The sequence below is a fragment of the Erpetoichthys calabaricus genome, chromosome 15 (genome assembly GCF_900747795.2).
Source record: "Erpetoichthys calabaricus chromosome 15, fErpCal1.3, whole genome shotgun sequence".
Classification (NCBI taxonomy): domain Eukaryota; kingdom Metazoa; phylum Chordata; class Cladistia; order Polypteriformes; family Polypteridae; genus Erpetoichthys; species Erpetoichthys calabaricus.
Window position 1 is genome coordinate 12,141,759 of NC_041408.2, and position 23,382 is coordinate 12,165,140.

The 23,382-nt window shown below is 36.7% G+C and overlaps 1 protein-coding gene across 2 annotated transcripts in view; it reads left to right on the plus strand.

Moving 5' to 3' along the window:
* Positions 1-23,382, plus strand: part of vta1 (vesicle (multivesicular body) trafficking 1) — a 106,432-nt gene that overhangs the window by 60,643 nt on the left and 22,407 nt on the right. For both annotated transcript variants that reach the window (XM_028820307.2, XM_028820306.2), the window contains exons 4-5: positions 7,429-7,504; positions 16,764-16,875. In XM_028820307.2, coding sequence (XP_028676140.1) covers positions 7,429-7,504; positions 16,764-16,875 — 188 coding nt within the window. The remainder of the gene's footprint in view (positions 1-7,428; positions 7,505-16,763; positions 16,876-23,382) is intronic.

Consider the following 23,382-nt stretch of genomic DNA (forward strand, 5'->3'; position numbering starts at 1 on the left):
TTAAGCTATAAATTTTATAATCACTGGTTCTGTTTGTGTGAGTGTGATTCAGTTTATTATAGTATTGCCAAGGCATGAATACTTAAGCAGATTTTCATGCATAAGTATTGTGTGGTTCCTCCAGAATTGTTATGTTTAAAGTGCCATTGATGCTTATTAAGAATTGCTGTAATGGAACCCAGACACGGGTCAGTCACTGAGTTGTATGGCTTATTTTGCACCTAAATTAACAGAATTACATCTGTAGTCAGTAGATTTCTTTTTTACTTTCTCGTATACTTAGTATAGAGAAAATATAGGAATCGTGAAAAAATTTCACCTCGAGATTTTGATGAATCTTGACGTTTTAGAGCTTTCTGAGTCCGAAAATACCATTTTTGAAATGATGTCTCTGTGTGTGTAAACATGTTATCTCAAATGCTTTGACCTCGGTTAATGAGATTTTGTATACCTGCTTTATATCAAAATAAGGAATCCTATCAACTTTTGGTCTAATTCCAGCAACTGGAAATGGTACTTTAACTGAATACTTTTGTGAGTTTTCAAGTAAACTATGGCTTTAATTACAGATAGATGATTCAGATTTTTTATAGATATTTATAGTGATAAAAAGCAAACAAGTATGAAATTTGAGAAAAGTTATTCAAGCAGAAGTAGTATTTTATTTTAACAACCTTCCGAATTTTTTGTATCATGGGAATATACATGTGTACACGATATTCAAAACTGTATTCAATATAACGCATATTCTTTCAGTAAGTATTATTAATTTTGTCCTATTTTATACATCATCTGTTTAACAATAACATGTAAACATGTGGACTACTGCAGACTGGAAGAAAGTCCTCTGGGCCGATGAATCCAAATCGGAAATCTTCAGTTCATCCCACAGGGTGTTTGTACGCCGTCAAGTTGGTGACAGGATGGGTCCTCGGTGTGTGACACCAACTGTCAAACATGGAGGAGGAAGTGTGATGGTCTGGAGGAAGAGTTGGTGACTTGCAGAATGACTGTTAGATCAGCAAAAGGTGTAGTCTGCTTTGAGGAATCCAAAATCAGAGTACATTTTTTTACACTTAATGATTCTTTGACTTATTTTTTTTTTTATTTCTCATTGTTTATTTGTTCTACGTCTTGATTTCATGAAACATTAAGACATTTAATGGCGTGCATTTCCATAAAAACTGAATCGGATAATGTATAATAACGTAAGAAACATGCAGAAGTGTGAGTCATTTTGTAATTAATCCTATTAGAAAGCATTTCATACAACTTCATTACATCTCAGAGTTGGATCATTATAGTTTTTCTGCACTGACAAGGTTATTTTTTAATTATAAAGTTACTGAAACATATGAGTTGTGAGTTGTTTCACAGAGTTAAACCTGAACTTTAGCAACATGCCATTTAGCAAAAAACATGAGAAGAATAGTTTTAATGGGTGGTTGTTGAAATATAAAAGTTAAACCTTTTCCTGCTGGTGCCATGCTAGGTGGTATTTCTTCTGGGTTTTACAGCTTCAAACAGTTTTGATCAGAAGAACAATGTGAATTGTGTGGCCAGAGTTAGAGCCTTATCAGGACCTACCCATAAAGGAAATGTTTTATACAGGGGTTCTGAGAGAAAATGTGGGATTGACTCCAATTACTCTCTCATACTAAAAAATACTTTTTGTTTTTTATGCTTTACAAAAATCACACTTTTTTTGTAAGTGGTGCTTCAGAATAGAGTTGGATTTTTGCATCAGGCTTAAGAGATTTTAAATATAATCTTTTAGATATATGTAATTATTACCACACATATTTCACACTGCATTACTTTTAAAAATGAAAACATTTAAACACGTCATTGCACACATCTGTTCCTGCAGGACAGATTTATGTTAAGGGAAACCTAGTCAGTTATTCAGTGAACCTATTCCTAGCTTGCTTTTTATTCACACAGTTTATTTCAGTTTATTTTTATATACTGTACTGCACTTTCCATTTTCATTTCAAGAGTGTGGTTTACATTTCCAAAATAGTTATCATAAAACAAAAAAACAAAAAAAGTTAACAGACATTTTAAATGAAAATTGTGCTCTTAAAAATGCATGATCTTGTTCAAATAGGGTGAATTTGCAGTTATAAGTTAATTCATGTATGGAAAATGTTTATGGAAAAGTAATTTAAATCTGAAACATGAATATAATTAAGGCTTTGTAATTTAATGATTTACATAGCACCATGAATAAAAGATTTAAATCTATGATGCACTGTTTAATTAAGTCATTCATGTTCCTTAACCTGGTTTTTCTAGTACAGAAAAGGTCAGAGAGGAACAAGGCTGGAACCAACAATGAAATGTGAGGACATGAAAGGACCCTCACTCTCCTGGACTCTTTATACTGAGGCAGTTGATGGTCAACCTTACATCCAAATCTTTGGCATATATTAGAAAACTGGAGAAGAGACGTCCATAAGTGAGAGCCCAGGCTAGTATTTTAAGCCAGTGGTTGTGAGCCGTGCCTACAGACAGCCCACAGTCATTTTCATATTGCAAAATTTACAATAGTTTAATGCACATGTTGGACTTTAAAGCTTGAGTCATTTACATGCAAGTTTATACTTTTTCCCTTGGAATGTTTAGGTGTCCAGCATATCGAGAGTATTGCTGTTAATTATTTTAGTAAAGCAATGAGAAGTAAGGAATGTATTTGTCAAACGTACGAGTCTTAAAATAGGTTCAAAGCTTAACATGAAAGCCAATAAAGAGATGGAGTCATATAGTTGAACTTTTTGGTCTAGTTATCATCCTTGCTGTTTTATTTTTATTACCTTAATGGTATTAAGTGAATGATATTGACAACACTAAATTACAATAGTTTATTCTTCTCAATATAAATTAACAAATTCTTCTCTAGTGTATATTCTGCATACTGTGAAACTTTTTCTGTACTTTCAACGAAGCAGGTTTCACTAGTAGAAATGTAACAACTAATGATAAGTGCCAAAAAAAATACAAAATATTTTTCTATTTTCAGATATGTGCCTCAAAGGAACAGAATGATTGTTGCAGCGTGTGCCATTTACTTTGATCTGCTAATATATCATCCATCCATCCATCCATTTTCCAACCCGCTGAATCCGAACACAGGGTCACGGGGGTCTGCTGGAGCCAATCCCAGCCAACACAGGGCACAAGGCAGGAACTAATCCTGGGCAGGGTGCCAACCCACCGCAGGACACACACAAACACACCCACACACCAAGCACACACTAGGGCCAATTTAGAATCGCCAATCCACCTAACCTGCATGTCTTTGGACTGTGGGAGGAAACCGGAGCGCCCGGAGGAAACCCACGCAGACACGGGGAGAACATGCAAACTCCACGCAGGGAGGACCCGGGAAGCGAACCCAGGTCCCCAGGTCTCCCAACTGCGAGGCAGCAGCGCTACCCACTGCGCCACCGTGCCGCCTGCTAATATATCATACACCATCAAATTAAGAACAAACTCCTTACATTAAACTTAACAACTACACACTGATGACTCATAGGTGTTAGAAATAAGATGGTTGTAATTAATAACCATGTCAACAGCTTACATATTTCCAAAATAGACATGGTCTGTAAAGACTGTGAAAAAGAGTTAATGTTCTGGTAGGTAATACTAGCTTTGTCATCAGGCTTAGGAAAGAGAATACAAAAATTATATTCAGTGAGTTTGTGACTAGAGATGGCAACTAGAGAATTGAAGGCCATGATATCATCAAGACAAAGGAACAGATTAAGTCTTAAATTGTAACCATGAAAATGTGTAGGAAAATTAATGTGCTGAGTTAACTTCAAATTTTCAAGGACAGCCAATAATGCATTACTAAAAGAACAGTTAATGGCCACATGTATGTTAAAATTCCTAGCAGAACCCCAGCAGGTTACGCAATTGTGGTATCTATAAGTATATCAAAAGTTCATTTAGTTCAGAATGAAAATTTGTAATAAATTTATTTGGATTTTTGGGTATAAATGAAAGTAATTAAAAGAACAATAAAGCAATGTTACATAGTAAAAAGCACCCTCCTTAACCTTCAAATTACTTCAAAACACAGAAAGTATACCAACATCTTTTCCTTTCAAATGGGGTTTGGTTATAAATTTATACCCATTGTCAGCGTATTTAAATGCATTTAATCTTCTTGGTTTGTTGGCAAGTCTCTGAGAGGAAATTCTTATTTTTGGTATGATTTGATTGTTCGGGAATAGTGACATGTTAGAGAGTGAAAGCAGATCTGGCATGTGGAACACCTGCAGAGTGTCATAGCGTGAGTTACATTATTTTCCTAAGAGGTCAGATAAGGCCATGTTCAATTCCACAGTTTAACATCATATGATAGATAGATAGATAGATAGATAGATAGATAGATAGATAGATAGATAGATAGATAGATAGATACATACATACATACATACATACATACATACATACATACATACATACATACATACATACATACATACTTTATTAATCCCGATGGGAAATTCACATTCTTCAGCAGCAGCATACTGATACAATAAATAATAGTAAATTAAAGAATGATAATAATACAGTTGAAAAAAACAGACAATAACTATGTATAATGTTAAATATTAACGTTTACCCCCCCTGGTGGAATTAAAGAGTCGCATAGTTTGGGGGAGGAACGATCTCCTCAATCTGTCTGTGAAGCAGGACAGTGACAGCAGTCTGTCGCTGAATATGTTGGACATCCATCCTGTAAGACCAAAAAAAAAAGTAAATAGAGCAATTTATGTAAAAGTAGCATCTTGGAGGATGACTGACATCAAAGAATGCTGGGAACCTTACAAAGATCAAGCATCACAATCTAGCCAATGATAAAACTTACACGTGTAGGCTGCTATTGGTGAGTACCAAAGCACCACATCAGAGAGGAAGCTGTTATCATACCCTGGGAGCATTCAGGAAACTCCTACACCTTGCATAAACACACGGCAACAAACACCATGTCAGCCACAACCAGCCAGCGTTACACTTAGCAGTCAATTGAGAGGAGAGGAAATCCTAACCATACAAAGGATCTTGGACACAGATTATTGAAATTTAGAGACTCGCTAACTAGGGATGCACCGATACCGAAACGGGTATCTGGTATCGGCCTCGATACCACATTTTCTAAAGTACTCGTACTCGTTAAAAGTCCCCCGATACCGGGGACCGATACCACGGTCTGAGAAATGTCTATGTTTGAGCGGCGTGTAAGGGGTTAATCACAGGCGCCGAGTGCCCGCCCCCAGGCCCCGGCTGCAGCTCAGAGCGGGGAGAAGGCAAGGTGAGGCGAGACATGTCAGCCGTGTGGAACTATTTCAAAGTGAATGAAGACGACAAAACAAAGGCGGACTGCAAATTGTGCTCAGCGAAATTGTCCAGAGGAGGCTCAAAAGGTAGCGCATTTAACACAAGTAATTTAATCAAGCACCTAAAATCCCAACACGACAACGAGTACAAAGAGTTTACCCACGCTTCTAAACCAACACAACCCACGCTGCAGCAAACTCTTGCAAGACGAGAGAAAATGTCCAGAGACAATCCACGTGCTGTGAAAATAACACAGGCAATTATCGAGTACATTGCATTGAGTGACCAGCCACTCTCGGAGGTAGAAAATGTGGGATTCCTGCGTCTCCTCCATGTTCTGGAGCCCAGATATGATATCCCAAGCCGCCGCTACATGACTGACATGGAGCTGCCTAAACTACACGACTCCGTGAAAAAAACATATCCACAGCCTACTGCAAGCCTCCTCTGCGTTTAGTTTCACCACGGATATTTGGACAAGCAGTGTTAGCCCCGTGTCGCTAATTAGCCTAACCTCCCAGTGGATAGACGAGAGTTTCTTGTTTTTTTTGTTAAATTATATGACTAAAGCTGTTACCTGTAAATTTAAATCATGTTTTTATTAAGTACTCTGTATCGGCAAGTACTTGGTATCGGTGAGTACTGAAATGCAAGTACTCATACTCGTTTTCCAAAAAAGTGGTATCGGTGCATCCCTATCGCTAACAAACAGTGCCTAACTTGTACCCTTTGCTGATGGGATACTTTCACTCCAAGGCAGGTTATCTTTCTTTATACTTGACTAAGTATACAGACGTAATTTATGAAAATGTGCTTTGCTACATCTTTTCATTATATCCATTAGCTGACCAGAGACCTTTTGTGTTCCTGCAACCATTTTTAACGGCATAATAACCGTGAAGGAAGTTTTCCCGTATCCTCTGGGGGTACACTATGTATTCTGGTTTTATTTTTTTCTGCTCTCCTTCTGAAGAAGTAGAAACAATCCTTATTTTATGATAAATATTAAGAAAGATATTCAGACGGCAGACAGTGGTGGTTCTACTGCTTTTAGAAAAATAAGCAGCTGTTAAAAATGAATGATTAAAATTTATATTTGCCACATTTTTATTATATACATCTCCAAATATGTCTTTGTTTTTAAATAATGAAATACTCTTGTGTTTTTTTTTATATATAAAAAACCGTCGGTCCTGGTGCAAATTGTGGATCCTAGTCAGGAGATACTAAAAAAATTTTATTTTTATTTTTAAACCAGTGTTCTAATCTAGACATTGCTCAGTATATATTTTGACTTAACTCTTGAGGCTTACAGTAAAGAAGACACATTGCTGTAACGTAAAAGAAACACTTTTTGAAAGCAAATGCCTAAATACTTCATTTTTATATATATATATATATATATATATATATATATATATATATATATATATATATAATACTTAACATTAAACAAAGGAGTGGACTGTACGTAAGAACACAGATGGTATCAGGATAAAAGGTTATGGTGCCTAAGAAATGATGTAGTGACATTTTTTCTTTCATTAAAGGCATTGTTTGTCTTAAAACTAAATACAAAAATTCAATATTTGCCACATTTTGTATTCTTTTTGTCAAATTTTATAGAATACTAGCTATGTTACCTGTCGATGACAGGTATTAGTAAACATTTTAAATGTATTCGATTTGATGTCTCTTTTCTTGTGTGTACCCTGAATGTTCCTCCTGCACCTCTCTTCTGTACCCTTGTGTGTCTTAACCTTTCTTGCTTGGCAATTCTTCTCTCTGTCACGTACCCGTAAAGCTTGCTTCTCAGACTCAGTCATTTAGAGACACCTTTGTCACATCCAGTCTCCTTTTTGGCTAGCACCAATAGTAGATGGGCGGTCATTACACGCTGCGAAACCATCATTCAGATTCTTGTGAATAGTTGTTGTCTATTTTCGTCTTTTCTTCCTAACCCTTTGTTTGGTATTCTTGTGTATCATTTATGATAATGTAAATATGCCAGCTGTGGACTAATGACATGTGGTACATCTCCCCTACTTCCTTTTTTTTTTTTTTTTTAAACAGGAACATGATCAAGTCATTCTATACTGCAAGCCTTCTGATAGATATCCTCACTGTGTTTGGAGAATTGTCTGAAGAGGTAAGTCAAGTATAATGCATATAACACTGTAGCTAATGTTTAAAAGTATGTCACTCTGATCTGTTTAGTTTATTTCATTTTATCTGATTTTATTCGTATGAGCGGAAACCAGATACATTTAGATAAGATGGCTGACAGAAAAAGACATGCGTCTCTCACATGACACACAAGGCAAGCTTACTGACCGAGGGGGTAGATTTGCTAGAGTTAGCAATATGGCTTGAAGAGAAGCAACAAACACCTGTTCACTGCCAAGGTGGGATATTCAGGGAAAGGAGGAGTGTGCAGTGACCTAAAAGTTCTTTTTCTGGTTTAAAGCGGGTGTTCTATTTTCCGTGAGTGATGAAACAGCAAACCAGAATATACCCATGTTTGACGCATGCGTGATTGTGTTTCAGACTCTTGAACTGTAGGAAATGTATAAATGCCTACACATTGCCCAGAACAGCAGACCTCACCTACAGATGGATGGAAAACATCGCTCCTGCCCATGCCTAAGACAACATGCTTTCCCATACTCTATCTTGAAGTTGGATAAGCACTGATCACAGGAAACCTCCACTGTATCATGCTTTGTCCAAGTGGTTCTCCTTTGAGTATTATATATTTGTGTTAAGCCTATATTAAACAGAAGTTAGTATAATTTTCCATTAGTGTTACTGATTCTTTATTCCATTTAAAATCACTGTCATACCGCTAGGGAAAGATATAAGATGTATCTTTATTTATATTATTGGGTTAGTAATGGCTGCAGTCTCTAATGAAGCTCCTCCCAGGGTGCTTGCGTTGTGTTTTTGATAAATGGGATAAGACAGAGTGTAAGACTCAGGTGGAGAACTCTGTTCTTGGTGCGGAAAGAATTGTATGGAGCTTAACAGCAGTAAAATTAAGAAAATGGTTATTGGCTTTTCCGGAAAAAAAGAGCCTTAATGCCCAGTCCCTATTCAAGAGTGGATATAGAGATTCCCCACCCTCCCTGACCTGACAAATACCATTATTTGCTTGGTTTCCAAAACAACCCCCGTTATATGCTATAGAGGCCATGTTTTGTACAGTACTGCAGACAGACCAGTAATAACACTTGGATGCTAATGTAGTCTGATGCAACATCAGCTAAAGGCATACAAGCTAGTAACAGGGTTTTGAATTCAGTCCTTGAAAATGCAGGGAGCAAGTATACACTGAGCAGAACCGTCATTACAAGCTCGCTGTTGTGAGTCTGAGTAAGGATTCTGGCAGCAGAGTTTAGACCTAACTGAAACTGAGATAACAGATTAGAAGCAATCTTCCATTAGAGATTTATAGAAGTTAGTCCAAGATATAATGAAAGCATGGACAATATTCACAGTGGCACTAAAGAATAAAAACAAGCGGGTCATGGAGATGCTCTGAAGGTGGAATAAAGAAAGTTTCTTTATGTGACATATGTGAGTTGAATAATACAGAGCAGATTCAAAAGTGATGCTGAGGCCCCTCCAAAACGAAGAAGGTATGATGGTATTGTTTCTGAAAGCTCATTTTTTTAGTGCTAATTAGCAAGAACTCTTTTTGTTGAATTTGTAAGAAGTTGTGCTCCATCCAGTATTCAGCTTCTGCAAGGTACTTTACTAGCCATGGGCCCTGTGGCGAGTATATACTTGTAACAAATCTGTGTCATCTGTAAAAAAAAAAAATAATAAAATAATCAGAAACCCAAGGTTGAGAATAAAATGGCACAATATAGAAGCATGTACCGTATATACTCGCGGATAAGTCGGGACTTGATTTTATTGTATAATTCCTGGTATTTTCTAATGTCGGTTGTATAAGTCAAATGCGGAAAACTCGCGCTATTGGTCCTAGGAATTACGATATACTAATGCCCACCTGACAGAGCAACCATAGAGCACATGGCCTTTTTTTTCTATGTGGGTGCAGCAATGCGCTGTATCAACGTGTGCTCCTAACCTCTCTCTCTCTCTCTAATGTGGCTACGTGACCACACGGTGATACCCGAACTATTCCGAAGCAACTTTTGCACTGATTTGTGTTTTTTTATCTCACACCCTCATACATCTTTATCGTACGAGCGTCCGTTATCTATGATGGAGCGTTCGATCAGATGAAAATATGCAGCTGGTTTTAAATTAAATGTCATTGAAGTAGCGAAAGATATTGGTAACTGCACTGCTGCAACAAAATTCGATGCGTCTGAGAAACAGATGCGAGATTGGAGAATGCAAGAAGATATAAAAAAATAAATAAAATTAAGTGTCGCATTTTTGAACGGGCGTATAAGTTGGGATCAGATTTTAAGATTGATTTTTCAGGTTTCAAGAACAGATTATACGTGAACATATAAGGTAGATGAGGAAAAGCTAAATTGGGCTAGCTTTTGACATTGCAAGGAATATCTTACAGTCACAATGAAAGCAGGATGTTTTTTTTTTTTTAAATTGTTTAAATCTAATTAATGTTTTAAAGTGATATTCAGAAGTGAAAATTGTGTTGTTTTTTTTTTCTTTCTAACTGGTACAGTTAAACTGTCGAGCAGACAATGAATATGCCAAAGCAAAATAATAAAGTCTGACCACCTATCACCCCAGTTTGATCAGCTGGTCACATGTGTGCAGCTAAAACATATTAATGCAATGATAAAAAAGGGAGCATTTCTCTCATGAATGAGCTTGTTACAAAGAAAGTCTGTAACTTGAATTTAATTGTTTGTACTTGGTTTGGATATAAAAGGATTGGATGCTGAACAAGCTAATGTAAAATGCAAAGTTTGCAAAGTGATAATAGCAGTTGAAAGGAGCTGAACAAGCTAATGTAAAATGCAAAGTTTGCATAGTGATAATAGCAGTTGAAAGGAGCAGCACGTCCATTTTATTTCAGCATTTAAAACAGAAATTCTCAGTGGAATGAAATTGTCCACAATTCTGCTGCAGCATACGCCACATAAGGCACTCTCCATATTATATATCCCGTCAGATAGGTTTGTTTATGTTAGGAAGAGAACATTCCCTGGCCAGTGGCGAACAGAAGAATACACCGGAGCTGCCACAATAGTTTTGTATTCCTAAGAAGGATACAGTTGTATTTTAAGGTGGACAGACTTCTCTTTTTTTAATTATTAAATTTGTTTTCTTTTTCAAGAATAGTTGAAAGTGATTTTTTAGGTTAAATATTGAAATAAGTTGTGAATCTTACACTTTTTTTAAAATCAAGGTTTTGTTTCTTTAAATTGTCACCCAGCCGTAAATGACAGCGAAGGACAAATTCACTTTCCAAAGAATAAACACATCATTGTTATTTGTTAATTTTTGTTCATAGTTTTGCTGTTTGAGTGACAGGTGCTGCTAGTTGTCAACCTTCCTTGGCTGTATGTTTGGATTCAGACTAGTGGACAAGTTATTGCCTTAAAGTTCATTAAACATCAGTTAATATTAAGCTGTTAGAGAATTTTTGTTATATCAGTAGAACCTCATTTCCTTATTGCCCTCTTTGGTTGTCCAGGACAAAGCAGTAATCCTCAGTGCACATTCCGGTGAGTTATTTTTGTTAATTAGCCAACTTACCTTTTATTTATGGTGAAATAGAAGAACCTTGTGCCACTCTTTGCTTTGCAGTTGCTTACTAACTGTTTATACTGTCTGTTAGTTTCTTTTTTTTTAAGCAAAGCATGGCTGACATTCTTAGATAAAGGTGCTCTTTTTCAACCCCTAGAGTGATCTTATCTTTTTCTTGCTCATTGCTTCATGATATTTTACCAAGTATTGGAAATAGTAGTGTATATTGTGCAAGTAATGCTAATGTGTTACTGTATTGCTCCTCTTTTTCAAACGTGCAAGAAAAAAAAAAAAAGCATTAAAGAGTGTGAGATGTTTTGTAAAGTGAAATGTTTTAGATGTTTTAATTTAAGTGAAAAGCTCACTGTTAACCTTAATGCAAATTATAAATAGATTTCCAAAACTATGCTTGCACTTGATATAGTTAACTTTATGGTTCATATCTTTTTTTAATTACATCGTAGGTTTCACTTGTCCTAAGGATTCTTTTTTAATACAGTACACCCCCAAATTTCATGGGGGTTACATTCTTAGAGCACCCGCGAATTGTGAAAAACCATGAATTTTGGATGTGGTTTAAAAAAATACCTATTTTTATAGTTTAAACCCTAAATATGCCCACAAAACACTTACATTACCTAAAAAAAAAGAATGTAAAGATAAACCCGTATACTACACAGTACTGTACTGCTATGTCTCCCGCAGTGCTAGAATGTAAAATACCGATGTTACCGCTATATGTACTGTAATTCATGCAAGCGCGTTTTCATTGCCAGAAACCTTAGAAGGTGCAGGGCGTTTCGACAGCATCTTGGGGCTTTAAGCCTTAAACTGCCGCATATTTGGGGGTTAATGCATCCCTGGACTCCAAGTACTTTTTTGCTGCACTTTAAGTAAACATCACAATTTACAAAGAAAAGTGAAATTTTAATGGAACACATTTTTTTCATGCAAACAGTATCACAATTACTGCAACACTGATAATTTTACACACTGCTATTGAACTGTAAAAACTATTTAAAAAAAACTACTGGAACAATATGTACAAGATGCCATGGATGAAATCCCCGAGCCAACTGCACTTGAACTGGCTGCACGCAAGCACACAGAGGTAAGCGCTGATGCTGGCAGGCTGTAGTGCAGCGGCTCAATCCCAGGGGCACTGAGGCAGCATTGCTGCAGGATGTCACGCTTGGGTCACAGAATTGCACAGAAACACAGGAGATTCTAGAGACAGGAACTTTATTCAAACACTTCAAACAAAAAAACATGTCTCTTTCAAAAGTAAAACAAGCTCAATATGCAGTTAGTTGTCAAATAAAGAATAGACAAACATCATAGGGGAGCACAACCCCCAACAGGAGCAGAGGATGTCTGGGGGAGGAGAGAGAAACAAAGCAATCAGCCAAGAAAGGACAGGTGCTGTTCAGGCTTTTAAGACCGCTCCTGCGTGCTTGCAAATGGTACTGGGAAACGACTATAGCTGGTTGTAGCAGTTTAAGGGTTAAGAGGAACAAAACGGAAAACACAAGAACACTCAGCTGGAGATGCATCACAGTCAATCAGCAGCAAGGAGAAATGAATTTATTATTAAATAAATTTATTATTATTTTAATGGTGAAGATTCCAGGGACGCACCCAGCCTTGACCCAACCCGCACGCACTCACAAATAGAGACAAAATCAAAGCAAACCAGTAATCAAACAGCAAATAAAGAATGTAATGAAAACAGCAATACCACCCCTGTTCCCCTTATGGTGATTACACATTAAATACAACAAAGCACAAAGAAAACACACACAGTAAATCATGAAAAATGGTAACAGATTAAATGTAGTGATGAAAATAGATATTCCAGAGATCCGCACATTCAGTGGGAATGTAAATAGTCCTACCGCTAGTTCCTGAAATGGTGAAGATGAGTGGACGGGTTCAGAAGCACTCCTTTCTTTGCAGGATGGCCATGAATCCACTTACAGTCCTCATGTACACAGGCAGACGGTAGACAATTCAGACGCCAATCACGAAACGATCCAGGACAAAACGAATAAGTATAGGTAACCCAACAGAAGGCAGACAGACAGGAACTTGAAACACAAATTACAAAAACTTTTTTTTTTTTGCTTTTGGTCACCGGCCCCCTTTGTAAAAGCCACGCTGACATCCTTTGACCCCAACAGCCCAAGCAGCCTCAGCAGAAGACTGATCAGAGCCACTGCAGGGACTGCTGGGAGTTGCAGTTTCAAATTCTATTGGCTACTTTCACCATCCCAAGCTGCATTCTACTCTACAGTTGCTTCTTGTTCTCTCTACAGTACAGTATTTCCACGAAAAAAGCCATAAAAATTAGGGTGGATATTTGCGGTTTCTGCTAACAATTTAGATAGGTTCTAAGGAAAAATCCGCGAATGACTGAGGCCGCGAACTCTGAACCGTGACTTCGCGGGGGTCTACTGTATTACTTAAATAATAATTTCGTGAAATCATTCAATAAACGTATTACTGTTGATTTTTTAAATTTTTTTCTAACTATTCATCACTAGTCTTCATAATCTCTTTTCCTTTGTTTGTTACATCCAATTACTTTCAAACTTATACACTAGCTAAACAAAAACAAGGCTATGTTGTAAGATTATTTATTTATTTATTTAATAGGGGGATTCACCCCCCACTCGCTTCGCTCGCCAAACCCCCCCCTGGCCTGCGCTAAGCACCAGCCACCTCGCGTCTCTGCCACTCATATTGTGAAAAGGGGGGCTGAACGCACCCCATGGAGACACGGTCGCTCCTACGAAACCCACCGTTAAAAGGTTGGTTCAATGGGAAACAAATACAGTTTATTTTACCTCCTCTTTGCTCGATCAGCTGCTGGGTTGCTGCCGTGCTGCGTGATCTGCATCTCATACGGAGCTTCGAACATTTAAAAGCCTGTACAGCAGCTGTCCTACTCTTTGTCTTTTATTTCCGTCCCTGAGCATGATTAAATCTCTTGGCACAAGTCTTGTCTTGCAGGATGTGAGTTCTGGATATTTTTCGGTTTACAATTTAAAAACAGAGTAAGAATCTGAAAATCTAACAACATCACATTAAAGTTCAATAAATTCTGAAAAGAATTATACCAAATATATATGTGTAGGTTTTAAAATGAGCCAGATTTAAAGTGTGACAAAAAATGTCACATAAAATCGTTGCACTTTTTGGCTTAGGATTTTATATATAGAGAGAGAGTAGATATATATTCCCAACCAGTGACCATTCGACTTTATATCCAAAACATTTATTTTGGAGTGTCATCGATAGTACCACTTTCACATGACATGGCTTGGCCTCCAAAGGTACAATTGTGCATTTCATTGTTACCAAGTTTGTTCATTTTGTCATATCAGTTGTTCAATTAAGTACATTTTGTTTCTGATTTTTTTATTACAGGTCTTTGTTACTCTCCTAGAATTACATTGCTTATAGCCAGCCCCTTTATTTCATAGATATTATGCAGTTGTCTGCATCAAGATTGCACTAATAATCAATATAAGCCTCTATTATTATTATTATTATTAACGGCAGTACAAGTACATATCACCGTTGATGGTTTAATTTATTTCTAGAGGTGGTTTTATCCTCTTAACAGCACAATTCTGTTAAATGATATTTCCTATTCTGTTTTTTACTCCTGTTTTATTTCATGATAAAAACTGATTAACTTTGTGTGAGCCCTTAGGAATTCCACGTATCTATACATATCTTGATTTTGTGCTATTATACATCTTGTCTTCAAACTGAAATATGAAATTACATTTTTTTAATATACAGTCACTTTATTTTGCTTTGTTTCCTTTATTGATCTTACTTTATTATTTTAAAGTTCCCTATAAACACATTGTCTGATAGTCTGAACTGTTCGAGACTTTTTAAGAGGGGCTTTTAACAGTGAGTGAAGTAAGATATGAAAAAAACGTAGACTAAAGTACTGAAGAAATACTAGTTGCTTGAAATTTACATCGATCTGAGAATGTAACCCTGTCGCCTAAACTTGCATTTTAAACACTTCTTCTGTCCGCTCATGCTTGGTATATTGTAGTAAAGCAAGAAGTGACCTGTGTCAAAACACAGACAATGTTTCATTGAGCAGTCCTTTCTCCCCAGGGGGTAGGCATTCTCTTGTTGAACAAAGCTGATTGGACGATGCATTTTAACACTGTGCCTTCATACTGTAACATTAGCCCGAAACAATGAGCCCTCACAGGATCGTATGATTACATCGCTGCTAGGAAAAAAGCTTAATGATGAATGGCTGGAAATTAAATTACTTGCAGAAAGAGCTTTCAACACTTGGCTTTAAAGCTTCATTTTGATGCAGGCAAAATTAAAGATTCAAAGTGTGATCAATCATTTTTCAACAGGCATTAATTTTAAACTATGCCAAAACAGCAGTGATATCTCTTAAGTTCCACATTCAAATACTTTGCATTAGGTTTTGATTATAAGGATTTTAATTACTGTATACAGTTAGTAAAAATGTTTTAGCAGCAAATGATTAACAACATGCTATTTCATAATCTCTATACATGAATTGACTTCAGTCAAATTTGTTCTTTAATTACATTTGTTTAAGCATCGTTTTCCAAAATGAATACATTTCACAGGTTAGGTTTTATTTTTATTTGCAATTTTTCCATCCAGTATAGTTTTTTGATGCAGTATTTCGTGCTTTATTGTGACTGAAAGAATTTCCAAGATTTATATGTCATCTGTCTTTCTTTTTTGTGTAATTTTAGGTTGGAGATCATTGAAATCATTTATTTTTATTATTATTATTTTTTCTTAGTTTAAAGATACATCCAAGGATGCTCTGTGACATGTTTCCTGCGGTTATCGGGTGTTTCAGGTCTTACAACATCAGACACCCTCGCTCAGGTGACCCAGCTGGGGTTGATCAGGCCCAGGCTTGTATCCCAGCAGCAGTAGCCCACGATTCAGACCTCCTGATCCAAAGCCACCTGGAGGCCCTCTCTGCCATCTCTATGATGGACTTTATGGGATCCCCTTTTTGCAGCTCCTCTGATGCCAAGCAGGGTATACACCTTGCATAAAGAGCAGCCAGCAAAGCTCTACACCCTACCTCCATGGGCTCACAACAAGCATTCCAGCCACTCCTTCAGCACTGCTCCACCAGCTCATGGTACCTGGACTGCTTTTGTTCATTAGCCTCGTTAAAATTGATTACTTATAACTTACTAAAGGGGCAGCGCAGTGGCACAGTAGTTAGTGCTGTTTCTTTAGAGTTGAAAAGCCTGTGTTATGAGCAAAGCAGAAACCACACCTTCATGGGGCGCATAATGAAAATGTGTGAGAATTGGAAGACTAACATGGTTAATCCAAAAATACCATTTTTCTGTGTTTTGAAAGACATTTGTGTAATTCTTCATTGAAATACTTCCTGCTTTTCTGTCTAAGTCGCCAATACAGAGAGATACTAAACAGAAACTCATAATAACTTAAGTCAATAATGATCCTTGTCAGTCAGGTTACGTCAGTATTTTTCCCCTCATTGTCGTAAATCTGCATACTTAAGTCAGTCCTTATTGGTTCCTATTCAGAAAGTGTTCTTTGCTTTATTTTATTTTTTTCTTGGTAAACCTGTGATTAATATAAAATACTAATATAAAATAGTAATAATTATATAATTACTTTCTTTTTTATTCCTACTACAGAACATCCAGCACAGGAAGTATGCTAGATGGAAGGCAACGTACATTCACAACTGCCTGAAGAATGGAGAAACACCACAAGCAGGGCCTATTGGAGTGGAAGGGGAAGCATATGGTAAGAACAGATATTTGCTATCAGTGACATAACTGAGTCACTGATTCCACTTATGATAATCATTTTCTCAAGCATTTCAGAAGTAGCTTCAAAGTATCTTACTATGAAAATGTACATGATGTTTTAGTAAGTAAGATAAACCAAAAACCTTGAAATATAAATCTAGCTTCTTTAGGATTTAATAAATCTGAATTATATCTCATACTACATTGTATCTTTAGTTTTTTTTTTTTTTTTTTTTTTCAATATTTTTGGTTTCACTTTAGTGTGTGAAGATAAAAAAATAATTGAACATCATTCTCTTCTTGTGTAGCTAGTATAGTCAGTTTTTCTCAGTTGCACCACCTTTCATACTGAGCCATAGAACAAATGTTAACGATTAATCAAGATAAACTGTTTGATTGATTAACAAATTACTTCCTTTTAAAGTGGCTTTTCTAAGCATGGTGATGGTAAAACCAGCAAGAAGTGTTTTATAAGATTGATTTCTTGAAGTCATTGCTGAAGCTTTTAATGGACATGAAATCATTTTTTATTGTAAAGTTTGCTTTTGAACGCTCTCAATACTCTCTCAAAACACATATTAAAGTGAATACAGTGTGTGTGTGTTTTTTTTTTTTTTAATTAAATAATTGGTAAGACATATTTTATTATATGTGTTTCTTTAGAATGTTTTATGAATCTTTTTCATTTTCTTTACTAACCTCCATAATGTTATCGTTCTGCATTGTTTATTTTCTTAAAAGTTGTATTTTGTATTGTAGACAGTCTGGTGTTACCACTTGTAGAGTTGTGCGGTATCTTCTTTGTTTTCTTAGTCCTTTCTTTTCTAGCTCTTGATTACATACCAAAGATCTTGTCAGGAGGAAGTAAGTCTTGTATTTAGGAAAAGTTGAGCCAAACTCAGTTTATGTAGTTGACAGTTCATATATTGTAATGTAATTACTTATGCATATTATTAATTGCTTTTATACTTCAACTTAAAAAAAAAAAAATAATTGAAATTGCAAAATTCTGTAAGTATCTATCCATCCATCCATCAACCCACTATATCCTAACTACAGGGTCACGGGGGTCTGCTGGAGGCAATCCCAGCCAACACAGGGCGCAAAGAAGGAAACAAGCTCTTGGCAGGGCGCACACACCACACACTCGGGACAATTTAGAATCGCCAATGCACCTAACCTGCATGTCTTTGGACTGTGGGAGGAATCCGGAGGAAACCTACGCAGACACGGGGAGAACATGCAAACTCCACGCAGGGACGACCCGGGAAGCGAATCCAGGTCTCCTAACTGCGAGGCAGCAGTGCTACCCACTGCGCCACTGTGCTGCCCTTCTATAAATATGTAAAAGAAAATTTAATTACTATTTAACGGAGTAAAAATCATGAAATGAGAATAAAATATTTACTCTCTTACCGATTGGAGTATTCCCGTTAAACTGAGGTCCACTTTGCCCAATGAGTATTTATAAGAGACTAAATAAATGATCCATTCGTTTTAACTGACATTCTTATAGATATAAAAAAAATTTTTTTTAAAAATGACTCGTGAAAACTAAAGTGGTATGCAATGGGTTATCGTAACTCAACCTTCAGCTAACTAAATCACCTAAATACAAACGACTTTCTTGATATTTTAGTTTATAATTTTAAAATGGAATAAAAATCTGAAAATCTAACAACATCACATTAAAGTTCGATCAATCCTGAAAAGAATGATACCAAACATATATATGTAGGTTTTAAAATAAGCCCGATTTAAAGCGTGACAAAAAAATGTGACAATAAAACATCACATAAAATTGTTCCAGAAAATCGTTGCTTTTAGGCTTAGGACTTTATATATATATATATATATATATATATATAAAGTAGATATATATATATATATATATATATATATATATATATATATATATATAATATAGAGAGAGAGAGTAGATATATACACTTCCATGTTTCTGATCTTTTGTGATGGAGATTTGGTTCCTAAATGAGTTGTTGTAGTGGCACAAGATCATCAGCAGTAAAATATTTCATCTGGCATGGTAACTAAAGATTTACCTATAAGCAGGTTGAATTTAAAATAATGCACTTTACACATGTGCATAAATTTGTCTTAAACACAGAAAGCAACAGTCCATTGTGTATCTTTTAAATTAGATAGTGATTAACATAACTGTTACTCAATGAGCAGTGTTGAGGCTGCTTCCTTTTTGTTATTTATTTAAAGAATCTAGGTAAAAATATAACGGAGGAGCTGGTCAGGTGTGAGGTCAATGTCAGTTTATTTATATAGCACATTTAAAACAACATAGGAATGCTGTGGCCAAAGTGCTTTACAATAAAAGAAGAAAAAACATACAATTAACATAAATAGAAATACAATAAATGAACATAAATAAAATAAATAATTAATAGAAGTAAGATTGCATAATCACAATGAGGAAACCATGCAAGTGAATAGAAATGACTCTTTAATCTTTTTTTGAACAGTTCAATTGTAGACGACTCCTTTATGTAATGAGGTAAAGAGTTCCACAGGTGAGGAGCAGCAGCTGCAAAAGCCCTGTCTGTCCCCCTTAGCTTTACACTTGGTACGAGGGACAACAAGAGACAACTGACCAGAAGATCTAAGCACTCTAGATGGCTGGTGTAAAGCACACAATTCAGATAAATAGTCATCAAGACTAGAGAATATGGTTTTAAAATTGGATATAATGGAGGAATTTAAAAAGTGAGAACAGTGTGGAGCACAACTAGAAGTAGGAACATCAACAGTAATATTCAAATCCATCATTATAGAAAAGTGATCAGTAAAAGAACCATCACATAAATCAATATTAACTGAAATATCACGTGTAAGAACGACATCAAAGGTGTGACCGAGAGAGTGAGTTGGAGTATTAATATGCTGGATAAAATCAAATGAGTCCAATAGTGATAAAAAGTCATTAACCAAAGATTTCAATTGACAACAAATATGTATGTTAAAATCACCAACAACAAATACTTTGTCATGGGAGAGGGTGATATCAGCCAGGAGATCAGAGAATACAGAAATGAAGATATCATTAATTACAGGAGGTCTATAAACCACAGCAAACAACAAAGCAGGGGAGCTGCACACTTCGAAAAGTTGCAGTTCGAAGCTACTAAACGGACCCCTTGTAAGGCTCCGACACAAGAACATGCTTTTAAAAACAGTGGCAATGCCCCCACTTCGACGAGTCAGCCAAGGAGGGTTTAAAAATGAATAACCTGATGGTACCAAGTCAGTAAAACATGAAGTGTCACCATTTACAATCCAGGTCTCAGTGATGAAAAAGAAATCCAGTTTATTTGAGATAAGAGTCTTGCAGAATAAAAGTTTCACTAGACATTGATCTCACATTCAAAAGAGCAGCCTTGATAGAAGTAGAAGAGCTTGTTGCTGGGTGAGCACGGGTGAGCGTGCAAAGATTGAGATGGAGAAATTAAATCCGGTTTCCAGCGCCCATGGTCCCAGGGATGGAGTCCTGTGCAGGAGAAGATTGGTCATAGACGACTCGCAGACATCGGGAATCCAAGCTCTGGAACTTGAATTGCCATTGTTAAACAGCAATACCGGCTCTTTTTCTTGCTCCGATGTAGAACCATCGCCATGATCTGAGTTCACCTCTGTTATAGCGTGTCTATATGTGAAAACAGCAGTGTCAGATGGGAGGGGGGTGAGATGGTGAACGTGACTAAAAGAATAAAACTGAATAAATAAAAAAAAAAAGCTAACCTTTACAAGTATCATAAATTTACACCAGCTGTTACAGACTGAAATCAAATGTATGTTTTTATTCTAAGATAGTAAAGAATAAGAGCAGCTCACTTCTCAAAATGGACTCGACCGCGGTCAAACCCGTGAAGTTTTGATTACCAGTCAACAGCTGATACCGTTGCGCCACCGAAGCGGTCGTAGCAAATGCGTGTCAATGTCACACCCTAACGCAGGTTCTTTTTCTGCAGTTATAGTCTTGAATAGAAGCACACTTGTTCTGTTATATCTGTATCTTTTTTGAAAGTGTTTTTTTCATAGTTGGACTTCAGGCTTCACACATTATACACTTCATGTCTACATTTTGTCAATTATTACTAAGACATGAAAAATGTTTCTGTTTTAACGATGTGTTTACATAAACATGAAATGCATGTGTTCCAAATAACAATGTAGTATTTATAAAAGGTGTCATTTTGCTTGACTTCTAACTCTATACAACTCTAAGCAACTGACACGCAGGTAAACAGACTTGAGCTGAGAAAACTGTGCGGCGGTGGTGGGGGGATGTGATAGTAGGCTGCTTGCTCTTATCGACACATTTACAGGACAAAAGACACTGATGGAGAGGTGCAAAGCAATTTAAGGTGGGATGGATCAACAAGTTTTTTCATAGGCAGTCTTTTACTTTAAAATTATTATCCACCTCTGGCTCCCATCTGTGGGTGGGAGATGGATTATGATTTTGGAATGGGACCAAATGCTTAGTAAGTGAATGGAGCCAGATAGGACTGAGGAAGGTTTTGTGTTGAGGTTTGATGAGTCCGTTAGAAAGCAGGTAGGAACCACACACTGCACTCTGCCACACAAATTCTTCGCCTCCTTATTTGTTTACAGAGGGTGACAGCTATACTCATTGACAAGACAAATGGACCGCATGTAAAAGATTCGCCGAGTTTCTGTGACATGGTTGTTAAATATTAGACCTGTACATAGAATCATAATCTGTATATGAGACTAATAATGACGGTTAAACCTCTACAGTATACTCAAACAGCTTACTAAATATAATGGATTTCCCTTCCTTAAATAGTTAATGCTTGAGATATTTGTTGTTTTCAGGGATTAATTCTTTATAGTTACTTGTATTTCAGTCGAAATGCAGTAGATATTCATTTTCAGGAGCAATATAATCACTGGCACAGCAAAATTGTTCTTCCAGATTATTGTTGGTAAGAAATGCCATAAGTAAGGTACACTCACAAATGCGAATTGAGGCCAAGTTCTACAGACAACATCATTTTTACACAACTGCCCTGGATCCTGACCCATCAATTTGTTTTTCCATAGTTCTCACACAGAACTAAAGAGTTAATTAACACGGCCCTTTACTTTAAAATCAATCTGCTCATCTTCAGGTGAACTTGCAAAGCACATTGAATATGGCAGTCAAGTTCTTAACTTTTGCATACTGAAATATATTGAGTCTTTTATTGTAACTTCCAGCTCAGTGATTGTTTTTTTCAGAATCTTTAAAGCCTGAGGAAAATGGCTTCCATTTAAGTCAAAGTGAGCGTATTTCTTAGCCGTGCTCATTTCTCAAAGTCAATTCATTTGTGTTATTCAGGGCTATAAGTTAAAAGATTATCATTTTAAATTTGTACAGCATATAGTTTTAATCTCTCTTAAATCTACCAACACTGTAAACCGTGTCAATGAAATGTTTTCCTCTGTTTTGTTAAGGAGTATTAGCTGTACTTTCTCTTATTAATGCCTCATCAAGTTTCCAGCGTTTGTCTTTCAGCTCTGGACATTTTTCCATCTCGCCAAAATTCCTGAGAAAGTTGTCTGAAATCTGCTGCAGAATTTTCCCCGACGTAACCATCTCGTTTCACTTTGTAGGCTTCAGAAATCTGTTCATGTACCCTAAGTTCTTGTCTATAAGCCGCGGCTTATCTAAGGAAAAAAGTTGTGAAAATGAAAAAATAGAATATCGGCTTATACATAAGTCCGGTTTATACAGTAATCTCTCCTCCATCGCGGGGGTTGCGTTCCAGAGCCACCCGCGAAATAAGAAAATCCGCGAAGTAGAAACCATATGTTTATATGGTTATTTTTATATTGTCATGCTTGGGTCACAGATTTGCGCAGAAACACAGGAGGTTGTAGAGAGACAGGAACGTTATTCAAACACTGCAAACAAACATTTGTCTCTTTTTCAAAAGTTTAAACTGTGCTCCATGACAAGACAGAGATGACAGTTCTGTCTCACAATTAAAAGAATGCAAACATATCTTCCTCTTCAAAGGAGTGTGTGTCAGGAGCACAGAATGTCACATAGATAGAGAAAACAATCTCTAGCAAACAAATCAATGGTGCTGTTTGGCTTTTAGGTATGCGAAGCACCGCGGCACAAAGCTGTTGAAGACGGCAGCTCACACCCCCTCCGTCAGGAGCAGGGAGAGAGAGAGAGATAGAGACAGAGTTTGTTTTTCAGTCAAAAATCAATACGTGCCCTTCGAGCTTTTAAGTATGCGAAGCACCGTGCAGCATGTCGTTTCAGTAATCAGCTTTACAAAAGATAGCAACATGAAGATAATCTTTCAGCATTTTTAGACGAGCGTCCATATCGTCTAGGTGTGCGAACAGCCCCCCTGCTCAATCCCCATACGTCAGGATCACAGATAGTCAGCACAAGAGACAGAGAAAAGTAAGCAATGGCTTCTCAGCCATCTGCCAATAGCGTCCCTTGTAT